General features: G+C 36.6%; 2 protein-coding genes across 5 annotated transcripts in view; both read right to left on the bottom strand.

Annotated features, from left to right (window-relative positions):
- LOC109683335 (cell surface glycoprotein CD200 receptor 5-like) overlaps positions 1 to 912 on the bottom strand; it is a 37,755-nt gene extending 36,843 nt beyond the window's left edge. The window contains exon 1 of the mRNA XM_074073136.1: positions 888 to 912. Within this exon, the coding sequence (XP_073929237.1) occupies positions 888 to 897 (10 nt within the window). The 5' untranslated portion in view covers positions 898 to 912. The remainder of the gene's footprint in view (positions 1 to 887) is intronic.
- Positions 1 to 12,338, bottom strand: part of LOC109683333 (cell surface glycoprotein CD200 receptor 1-like) — a 109,572-nt gene that overhangs the window by 25,950 nt on the left and 71,284 nt on the right. Inside the window, exon 7 of one of the 4 annotated variants that reach the window (XM_074073135.1) lies at positions 2,150 to 2,191. The exons of 1 other annotated variant lie outside the window; for it this stretch is intronic. In XM_074073135.1, the coding sequence (XP_073929236.1) occupies positions 2,165 to 2,191 (27 nt within the window). In that variant the 3' untranslated portion in view covers positions 2,150 to 2,164. Of the gene's footprint in view, positions 1 to 2,149; positions 2,192 to 6,003; positions 6,351 to 12,338 lie in introns of those variants that run through there. 2 more of the 4 variants (XM_074073130.1, XM_074073134.1) reach the window with 2 other exon arrangements.

Below are 12,338 nucleotides of genomic sequence, written 5' to 3' on the forward strand. Positions count from 1 at the left end.
GTTTCCTGCCAGAACCTTACCATATCTAAATATCCTTTCGCCCCTTTTCATGAGTCAAGACTTGCTTCTTTGACTTATCCCAGATGTCCCCCCTTCTGCCCTAATTTCCATCAGCTTTTCCTCTCCTTGGATTCCTCTCTTTCTCTCTCCCTTGAACCAATTTTTTTCTCCTTTAACGGGGCCTAATATGGAAATATGGAAGCCAGTGTGTCTCAAAATGGTGTAGAACTTCTGGAATCATTGCAAGGAAGGGAAAGAAGGCTTCAAAGGGTTGTTTGGCTACCCAAACCTGCTTGGGTAAAACTGCTCACTCATGTTCTATCTGCTTATGATTTTGGATAAAATTCCATCATTAATGGAATTGGCTTAGGTCAATAATTTATCATTTATATATTATTTTCCCTAATCAACATTTAAAAAATTGTACCATGCATTTCTTGCCTCTATTTTAAATTTTTAAAAATGACCAAATAATAGAGTTTCTTTCTTATCCTCAGGGCTAGAAATATTAGCATTAGAGAAATATCAAATTTCAAGAGAAGAAAAATAATTTTACATCAATAAACATTATGGTCCAAAAAACATAAATTCAAATGAAGCAATAAAAATACAATCCAAAAAAACTGGGAGAAACACTACATTTTGCTTAATGACAGAACTTTAGTTTTACTCCACTCCCTACACCCAATATTCCTCTGCAGTGAGCAAGTCAGCTGAGCAGTGTGTCACTGGGATAAGATAAATCAGAAGGAATTTTGCTAGATATCACTGTTACTAGGATCAATCCAAAGAAACATGAGTCAAGAGTATTCTTATCATCACTATTTAAAGATAGCTTTATTTTCTTCTAAAAATATCAGTGATCAAAATATCAGTGTTCGACTTACCAGGCACCATTATAATGATGGAGACCAGGAACCTCACAGTCGAAGTTGAAGAATGCATTTGGAGTCGTTTCTACTTAAACACAAACCCACTGTAAATCAATCAGTGGGTTCAGTGAATCTGTCTCTTAGGCTAACTTTGTTTACTCTCAGTTCAACAGAATTAAATGTCAATTTTCTTGATCATTTTCTTAGCTTTATCTTCATCTCCATTCTGTGTGTTTTTGGCTGATTGGCAGGAAATGTCAGTGACCAAAAAGCCAAAGCTTAACTCACTGGTTCTCCCTGGCCCTAAACAATAAGATAAATAATAATGTAATTCGTATTTAAAGTAACATTTTAAAAGTATAAATTATGCATGGTAAAATGCACAAATCTTAAGTGTATACCTTGATGAAGTATCTACATATGTGCACTTCTTTAAGCACTTTCAAAACCAAGGTAGTGATCATTTTCATTATTCTATTTCCTAGAAATACTCTGACTTCCAGCATCATTGATTCATTTTGTCTCTTTCTGAACTTCACATAAGTAAAGTTTTTTACAGAGTTCATTTTTTTAATGCTGTGTGGGTGTTTTTTTAATGAATATGCCATAATTTATTCTTCAATTCTTTGTAAATTTAGATTGTTCCAGTTTGAGGCTAAAATAAATTAAGCTTCTATGAGTATTTTTGCTTTGTACGTATCTATCAGTCTGTATATGCATTCATTTTTCGAGACAGACCTAAGATTGAAGTTATGGGTCATAGGATAGTAATATGTGTGACTTTAATAAATATTTCCTGTCATGGGTCAATTGCCAGCCCCCATTCTTATTTTGAAATTCTAGCTCCAATAACTCATAAAGTGATCAGTGACCTTATTTGGAAATAGGGTTGTTGCAGTTTTAATTAGTTAAGGTGAGGCTGTGTTGCATGGAATAGGTTGGACCTTAGTCCAATGTAACTGGTATCCTAATAAAAAGAAAAATTGACCATAGCCATGCATATAGGGAAAATGCTATGTAAACATGAAGGCAGATTTAGGTGAGGTTTCTTCTTCTTAGATAGAAGTCTGCTGGAAGTCCATCAGATGCTGAAATAGAGGCAAAGAATGGATTCTTTCCATCTAGGGGCCAGCCTAGAGAACAATCCTCCTATTTACACCTCCTGTATACTTGGAATTACAGGCGTGAGCCCCACACCCAGCTTAAAGATTCTTTTGATAACAGGCCACAACACTTAGATAGATGAAATACAGACCTTTTTGTTACTTACAGTTCTAAATGAGAGAAGGTTGTCATGTAGTGTCACACAGGAGCTGCACCTAAGTACAGGGAAACAGCTAGCTGAAGCTGTAAGACATGGCTGTGTGGTGAGGGGGGTGGATCCAGATCTCCAGGGTCTGGATAATTTGAATAACCTTAAGTTCTGGGGCCTGGCTATCTGATGGGCTGTTCCTAGTTGTCTAATCCTTTGCCCCAGAACACTCAGGGTGGCAAGCACAATGGTCTGGAGTGGGAAGGCCTACATAAGGGAAGTGGTTAGGGTGTAGACTTGAATCAGATGCTTAAGAAGGGGAAATGACCAGCTTCTAGTCAAGGGTTCCAACTTGATCTCAACAGCACACCTAAAAAATGAAATAAAATTTATCTATTAACCTTCACATCCATTTTAAGCTTGATTGTTTGGGGTAGTTGAATGACCCAAATTGCAGAGGAGACTTTTTGCATGGAAAAAAGTGCTAAGCAGCATGGAAAATATTTTATTATGAAAGTAAAGAGGAGAAAAACAAATAGGCATATAGGAGAATAATCCACGAGAAATAGGTGTGTTAGCTTTTTCTTACTATGACAAAACACCTGAGATAATCAACTTATAAGAAGGAAAGGAAAGATATATTTTGATTCATGATTTCAGAGGTTTCAGTCTATAGTCATTTAACCCCATCACTTTGTATCTATGATGGGGAGCACATGGCTGAGCAAAACTGTTCATCTCATAGCAGCCAGGAGAGAGAGGAAGGAAGGGGCTGGCCAGAGCCCTACTGGTCCTGTGAAGGGAATGTCCTCAATTACTGACCTCCTCCAACTAGGCACCACCTCCTAAAATTTCCCCCATCTCCTTATAACACCATCATCTGGGGACCAAGCCTTCAACACATAAGCATTTGGGGGACATTTAAGATTCAAACTATCACAGTAAAACAACCCATAGGCAAGTTTCACATTAGATGACACCAGCCAAGAAAACAAATCTGGAATTTTCAGGATCTCTAATAATACCTTGGGTGAGTTATAGTATGTTTAAAAAATGAGTTAAACATATGATAATAGTATCATAATTTATCCCAGGGTTCAATGTGAAAGATCCAGAAATTGTATGGTTGGAGACTATGAATGGATAGTTAAGTAAAGTTTATACAAAGGTTAGTGGTATTTGATAGTAGCCTTATATCCAAGGGGAAGGGGTGGTTATTGTAGCCATGGTCAGAGATGCATGGCAGAAAGTTGTGGTGGCAAACTGAAGAGGGGAGCAGGAAAAGGTGCTGAAGAGAGAGAGAGAACTCTCCCCAGGGACTTCAGAGGGAACAAATATGAGGCTTTTTCAGGAAAGCAATAATCTCCACTAATTTGTAGAAATGGCACAGGGCATAGGGGATACAGAAATATATGTTTTGGAAAAAAGCAAGGTATACACCAGGATCAGGGCGAAGCAAATGGCAAATGCAGGAAAGGTAAGAGAATTCCCCTATCGAAGGAAGGAAAACAATAAATATTCTGTATTATGGCTTAAATATGCCATCCAAAAACCATGTATTAGAAACTTAATCCCCAGTGCAATAGTGTTGGGAGTTGGAGTGTAATGGAAGGTGTTTCAGTCACAAGGGCCCCATCCTCATGAATGAATTAATCTCAATTATAAAACATTCGAAGATGTGTATTCATTTTTTTTGCCCTCTCACTCTCACCCCCTCTTTGTCTTTCCTCCATGGGATAATGCAGCAAGAAGGCCCTCGCCAGATGCCACCACTCAATGTTGGACTTTCCAGCATCCAGAACTGTTACCAGAGGAGGAAAAGGAACGAGGTGGGTCCATCAGCTTCACAGTATCCACAGGATACAATATCACAGGAACTTGAGATCCACAATGAGAGGCATTTCAAACAGTCTCAAAAAAGGAGTCATACAAGCTAACCCCTCCCCCACACATGTGAGCGTATAAGAAGAAGAAGAAAGCTTTCTGCAAGCCAGGAGCCCTCATCAGACCTTCCAGTGACTTGATCTTCAATTTCTCATCCTCCTGTAATGAATATGAGAAATAAACATTTGTAATTTAAGCCACCCAGTCTATGGCATTTTTGTTATTGCAGCCCAACATGACTAAGACAGCCCCTGGAACACACTGGCACTGAGTACCTTTGGCAGGTGTTGGAGTAGAGCTTGAGGAAGAGGAAAGGTATAAAGATAAGCTATTTGTTCCCTTGCCCCAGAGGGCTCTCTTAGATTAAATACTGGGCTACTGTTTTCCAAGGGTGTGACCCACAAGGTATGGGAGCATGAAGTTTACTGACAGTAGCTGCCTGCCCCCCTCCTAGCACTTCTAATGAGACCCAAGTGCCCTTTATCTACTGGAGGAGTACCCAGCCCACACTTTCCCCAATAGGGGTTGCCCCTAAACATAGGGAAAACCCAGAGTTCTGCCTCAAATAAACACTAATGCTAAAGGAGTGAGGGTCCCTGGAGTGGGTCTCTGCAAATCACAGGCTGACATAGAATGCCTGGCCCAGGAAAGTGATCAAGAGGCCTGTTTTTCCTGTTGCCCTAGGTGTCCCCGCCTGGCTAGTCTCTAGCCCATGGAGGTTAGCCGGTTAAACTATTTGTTTTTAATATCCCAATACCAAGGAGATATGAGTAAGGAGAGATGTGGAAATCACTAGTACAGTCAAAAACAGTGAAGCTGAAGTGCAAACTTCAACAGGCAACAGTTCCTTCCGAAGCTGCTCTCCCTGTGACTTGGAAGGAACTAGGAAATCTACCAGCAGACCTCCAAAAGGCTAAGCCAGAGTCAGTTCATGGTCATGATCTCCTGCTCACCAATCATCCCAGGAGTGTTTTGTTGGTGGGACACAATACCAACCTTGGATAAATGAAAGACAAAACTCTTGTTACTGACAGCTTCAAACTAGGCAAGGCTGCCATGCAGGGTCACACCGGGGTTGCACTCAGGGACAGGGTAGCAGTAAGGTGGAGCTGGGGTGGGGTGGCATATGTATGACATATATATGTAGTATATGTATAAAAAACCAGTTGGGGTTAGCTAGATTTTTGGGGTTCCCAGTACTTTGGCCAATTTGAATAAGTTCATGGGCTCCAGAGCATAAGGGCCATTCCTGTTTATCTGGTTTAGGGTCCTATGGCAATTAGGGCAGGCACACAATGGCCAGAAGTGGGAAAGCCCAGATAAAGGAAAAGCTTAGACTTTAATCATGTGCTCAGGAAGGGAGACTTTCTGGCCTCTAGCCAGTGCCTTAAAACTGAGCTAAGACAACATTAAAAATAAATACTTTCTCACACAGACCTTTGAAAGAATCAGCCCTTCTGACACCTTGATTTCAGACTCCTAGCCTCCACAACAGTGGGACACTAAATATTTACTGTTTAAGCATTTAGTTTGTGATGTTTTATTAAGGCAGTCCTAGAAAATTAATATACCCCAAAACTAGAAGTGCATGTTCTCAGAATGAAAGGACAGCTATACCACATCTCCCCACCATTTCTCTACATTTCACATCTCAATTCAGAGCAGCCCTGTTTCAAGTGGTCAACAGCCCTTGCCGCTGCTGGCTAACATAGCACTCACCACTACTCTAGAGAACAATTTGTTTTTATCATCATTATGATGCACTGAACTATTTTTTCACAGAAAAAAAATGTGTTTAATCCTTTCTTAGAACTTGGGAATATTACCAAAACATTGTTCTAAACTATTTTTCAAATAATTTTGGATGACAGAGATGCAACTTATAATACAGTCATCTTTCTTTCAGTTTAACCACACAAATTTTACAACAGAACTTCAATGAGCTGCTGCATGTCATTAGTAACAACACAGACAACAGTAAAAAAGATGGAAATTTCATTCTCTGTTATTTGTCAGTTTTCTTAAAGATCTCCCCCTTCTCTCTTGTTATATGTAAAGTACATTTATCAGTATCAGAAAAACCATCTGACAAAATTCAGTATAAATTAACTTAGTCTGCTTAGACTGCCATAAAAAGATAGCACAGTCTGTGCACCTTAAACAACAGAATTTATTTTCTAACAGTTTGAGATCAAGATGGCTGTAGGGTTGGTTGAGGCCTCTCTTCCTGGCTTGCAGATGGCCACCTTCTTGTTGTGTCCCCATGGGGCCTTTCCTCTGTCTAGAAAGTGCAGAAGGACAGAGCTCCCCAGCATCTTCCTTTTCTTGTAATGACTGGAGTCCTGTGGGATTAGAGGCCCTGCATCACATCATGACCTCATTTAACCTGGATCCCCTCCGTCATCACTTTGGGGTTGGACTTCAACATATTAATTTTCAGGAGACACAATTCAGTCCCTCATGTCAATTCATGAGGAAAATTCTCAGAAAAATAAGAATACAGGGAAAATTCTTCAATGATGGAGAGTGTCTGTATCCTACAGTGGATTTCATAGGTAATGCTAAAACACAAGAGCTTTCACCCTGAGACAGTGAGCAAGGCAAGGATGTCAATGCTCACAGCTCTTACTCAACAGTGTTGAAAGTTCTAATCAGTGCAATAAAGCAAGACAGGGAGATAAAAGGCACACAAATGAGAAAAAATAAAACCTCCCTATTTGCATATGGCATGATGGAAATGTTCTGTATTTTGGTTGTATCAATACCTAATTATGTTACTGTACTATAGCTTTACAAATGTTAGCGCTGAAAGGAATTAATTAAAATGAATATAAAATCTCTATGGCATTCTTACAAGTGTCTGTTACTCTATAGTGATTTTGAAATTTTTATTATTTAAAGTTTACTTGAAATTTAAAAACAAATTCCATTCTCTTTCACTTGCATGTGTCCCTAAAGATTCTTTTTGCCCTCCAGATATTATAAGTAACTAAGATACAATTTTTATTGTGGTAAATATACATAACATAAACCTCAAATTTTGACCCCTTTTCTTCTTTTTTTTTAGACAAGGTCTCACTCGGCTACTCAGGTTGACCTCAAACCTCTGGTCTCAGACAAACCTCATACCTCATCTTCTCAAGTAGCAGGAACTACAAAGAGGTCCCACCTTCCTGCCACTTTACAATTTTAAAATACGCAATTTACTGGTATATCGTACATGCACAATGTGGTAGTTATCACCATGGCCAAGTTCCAGAAGATTCTCATTATCATGAAAAGAAAGCCTTATCTACCCATTTCCCTTATCCCAATCCCTGGTGATTACCTGCTTTCTGTCTGTGTGTATTTGCCTAGCCTGCGTTTTTGACATAAATGGAGCCACACAATACCACATGTGGCTTTTTCTGTCTGGTGTCTTTCATGCAGCATATCTATGCTGTCACATACATAAATATATCATTCCTTTTCATGACTTAAAATTCAATTCTACGAATATGCCACATTTCGTTTATACATTCATTAGCCAATGGGTTTGGGGGTTATTTTCAACTTTAGCTTTTGTGACTAGCACTGCTATGAACATTAGCATACAAGTTTTTGCTCAAACACCAGTTTTCAATTCTTTTGGCAAAAATAAAAAACCTGAGGAATTGCTCAGCCAGGGTGTAACTCTGTTTCACTTATGCAGGACTTGCCAAACTTTTTTTTTTTCCACAATGATTGTGTCATTGTACATTCCCACCAGCAAGATAGGAGGTTTCCAATTTCTCTACAACATTGTCAACACTTATTTTCCATTTTTAGAATTATTATTATTATGGCATCGTAAGGATTATGAAGTATGGTTTTGATTTGCATTTCCTTGGTAACTAATGCATTGAAAATCATACCATGCTTATTGGTCATTCATATTTCCTTTGGAGAAATGTATTTTTAAGTTTTTTACCTACCTTTAGTAGGATTGTATGTTTTGGGTAGTACAACTTCTTTATAAAGTCTCATATATTTATGAGATATATGATATGCAAATATTTTCTCAAATTATGTCATCCTTCACTCTCTTGATAGTGAACTTTTGTCAAGTGATGAGTGATAGTGATGCACTAAAGTTGTGATTTTGATGGTCATTTCTTTATGTTTTCTTTGGTGCTTACACTTTTGAGTCATATCTAAGAAATCACTGCTAAATCTAAGGTAGTTAAGGTGCTTTCCTTAGCAGTCTTTAGTTTTATTCCTCATTCTTAGGTCACTGATATATTTGGGGTTTTAATGTGAGGGAAGGGTCCACAGTCAGGGATTCACATGAGGTGGACCACTTGAAGAAACTATTCTTCCTCCATTTATTGATATTGGCACATCTGCAGAAAATCAGAGGGCCAAAAAGTACGGATTATACTCTCAATTCTATTCCACAGAACCGTGTGCCCAAATACTTTTATTTCTCTAGCTTTGTAGGAAGATTTGAAATCATGGATACAAGTCCTTCAATATTGTTTTAACTATTTGGAGTCCTTTGGGATTGCATACAAATTTGAGGGTTTTCCTTTTCTGCAAAGAAAAAAGTAGAAAGAAAGAAAAGAAACATAAAAAAAGAAGGGAAAAGAAAAGAAAGGAAAAGTAAAAAAATCACCCTTGGACCTTGATAGGACTTGCAATGAATATGTAGATCTCTGTGAGAACAGCTGTCTTTTTAACAATATTGTCTCCAACCCATGAACACAATAGCTTTCCGTTTACTTAAATCTTCTTAATTTTCTTTAGCAATGTTATACAATTTTCAGTGTATAAGTATTAGAACTCCTTGCTTAAATTTATTCTTAAATGTTTTATTGTTTTTGATGCTAATATAAATGGAATTATTTTCCAGGTTTCTTTTTCAGATTGTTCATTGCTTGTATTTGAAATGAAACTCATTCTGAATGTGTTTTTGTATCCTATAATTAAGCTGAATTTGCTTCTTAGCCCTAGTGTATTTGGGGTTTCTTTGTGGTATGTTTAGGATTCATGTCAAACTTGAATAGATAATTTTACTTCTTCTCCAACTTAGAAATCTTTATTCTCCTTGCCTAATTTCCCTGTCTAGAATTTCCAGTATAATGTTGAAGAGATTAGTTAAGAGGGCATCCTTGCCTTATTCTTATTCTTAGAGGAAAAGCTCCCAATCTTTCACCACCAAGTATGACATTAGTTATCAGCTTTTAATAAATTTTCTCTATCATGGTGCGGAAGTTCTCTTATAGTCCTAATTTATTAAGTATTTATACCATGAAAGATTGTTGCATTCTGTCAAATGCTTTGCCTGCACCCATTGAAATTACTATGTAAGGAGTTATATTTTGAACTAACCTTTTATTCTTGGGATAAATCCCACTTGGTATGGTATATAATCTTTTTAATATGCTACTGCATTCAGCTTGTCAGTATTTCATTTAGAATTATCATATCTATATTCATCAATTATATTGGTCTATAGTTTTCTGTTCTTGTAATCTTTCTCACATTGGTATCAGGTAAATGTTGATCTTGTAGAATGATTTAAAAAGCATTCTGTCTAATTCTATCTTGTAGAAGAATTTGAGAAGACTTGACACTAATCCCTCTGTAAATGTTTAGTAGTATTCATCAGTGAAGTAATCTAGTTCTGTGCCCTTCTTTGTGGGAATATTGTTTAATATTGTCTTAATCTCTTTACATTTTAAAGGTCTAGTCACATATTCTAATTCTGACTGAATCAGTTTTGGTACATCCAGGTATTTCATACAGGTTAAGAATAGCAGGAGTAGCTATACTCGTATCTGGCAGACTTTAAGTCAAAATTAGTCAGAAGAGATAAATAAGGTCACTATATACTAATAAATGGAACAATCCATCAAAAAGATACAACAACTGTAAATAGATATGCTCCAAATATCAGTGCACATAATTCCCTAAAACAAACATTATTGGACATAAAAGGACAGATAGGTCAGGATACAATAATAGTGGGAGATTTCAACCTATCTTTATCTGTAGATAGATCAAAAATTAACAAATAAACTTCAGATTTAAACTGCACAATAGATCATATGAACTTAACAGATATTTATAGAATACTCAATCCAAAAGCCACAGAATATATATTCTTGTCAACTGCCAGTGGAACTTTCTCCAAAATAGATGACATTTCAAGCCATAAAATTATTCTTAACAAATACAAAAATGAAATAAATTCTTTCATATAATTAGATCACAATGAAATAAAAGTAGAAATCAACGGCAAAAGAAACTGCAGAATATGCACAAACACATGGAGATGGAACAATGTGCCTTTGAACAATCAGTGGATAGATAATTGAAGAAATCAGGAGGGAAATTTAAAATTTTCTAGAATCAAATGAAAATGAAAACTCCACTTAGCAGAATTTGTAGGATGCAGCAAAGGTATTTCTAAGAGGGAATTTTATATTTGTGAGTGTGTACATTAAAAAGTCTGAAAGATCTCAAATAAATAACTTAATAATACACCTAAAAGTCTTAGAAGCAAGAACAAGCTAAACCCAAAATTAGTAGAAGGAAATAAATAATAAAGACAAAAAAAATTAGCAAAATGGAAACCAAAAGAACAATACAAAAAATGAAACAAAGAGATCTTTGAAAAGATAACTAAGAAAGGCATTTAGTCTAACTAAAAAAGAGAGAAGACCAAAATTAATAAAACTAGAGCTGAAAAGTGGATATTACAACAGAAAGCACTGAAATCCATAGGATCACTAGGAAATATTTTGAAAAAGTTATGCTTTAATAAATGAGAAAATATAGAAGAACTGAATAAATTTCTAAACACACATGACCTGCCAAAATTGAACGAAGAGAATATAAAAAACCGAGATAGATTTATAACAAACAATGAGACCTATAGCCAACATTATTCTAAGTGGAGAAAAACTGAAGGCACTTACTCTAAAATCAGGAATGAAACAAGGGTGTCCACTATTATCACTCTTAATAGTTCTTGAACTCATATCTTGATCAATGAGGCAAGAGAAAGAAATTAAAGGGAAAGAATGACTCAAATAGCCATTTGCAAATAGTAGATCATATACTTAAAAGATCCAAAAGACTCAACCAGAAAACTCTTATCTGATTAACACTTTCAGCGAGTAGCAGGATACAAAATCAATATAGAAAAATCAGTAGCTATTCTATACTGAAAAAGAAATGAGGAAAACAATCCAATCACAATAGCCTCCAATAAAAATAAAGTATCTAGGCATAAATTTAATTAAAGATATTAAAGACCTCTACAGGATGGGTGCAGGGTTCATGTCTGTAATTCCAGTAGGCAGGAGGATTGCATTCCAAGGCCAGCCTTGCAAAAATCATGAGATGCTGTCTGTTAACTTTTATTTTTTGGCAGAACTGGGGTTTGAACTCAGGGCCTCATACTTTCTAAGCAGGCACTCTACTGCTTGAGCCTCTCACCAGCCTGGTCATTCTACCAGCACCATATCTAAAAAATAACTAAACCAAAAAGGATTGGAGGCCTGTTCAATTCTTAGAGTACATGTCTGGCTGGTACAGGCCCTGAGTTCAAAACCAAATATTACACACACACACACAAACACACACCTGTACAATGAAGACTATAAAGTACTGAAAAAAGAAATTGTAAAAGACACTAAAAGATGAAAAGATCTCCTATGTCCATGGGACCCCACAATTAATATTTTTTAAATGGCCATATTACTGAAAGCAATCTACAGATCCACTGCAATCCCCCAATGACATTCTTCACAAAACTAGAGAATACAATTCTAAAATTCTTATGCAAGCACAAAAAACCCTGAATAGCCAAAGCAATGCTAAACAAAAGAGCAATGGTAGAGGTATCATAATACCTGACTTCAAACTATACTCCAGAGCCACAGTAACAAAAACAGCATTGGCACTGGCACAAAAATAGACATGAAGATGAACAGAATGGAATAGAACACCCAGAAATAATCTCTTACACCTATAGTCATATGTTTCTCAACAAAAATGCCCAAAACATACACTGGAAAAAAAGAACCTTTATGACATGTGGTAATGGGAACACTGGCTATCCACAAGTAGAAGACTAAAACTAGATCTCTATCTCTCACTCTCTACAAAAGTAAACTCAAAATTGATCAAAAGCCTTAATGTAATACCTAAAACTTTGAAACTGAAAAAGAGAAACACTTCAAGATACAGACAAAGAAACCACAGGACTCCAATAGCTCAGGAAATCATGTAAGAATTGACAAATGGATTGCATCAAATTAAGAAGTTTCTGCACAGAAAGGAAACAATAAACAGAATGAAGA

Source organism: Castor canadensis, chromosome 5, assembly GCF_047511655.1.
Source record: "Castor canadensis chromosome 5, mCasCan1.hap1v2, whole genome shotgun sequence".
Taxonomy (NCBI): domain Eukaryota; kingdom Metazoa; phylum Chordata; class Mammalia; order Rodentia; family Castoridae; genus Castor; species Castor canadensis.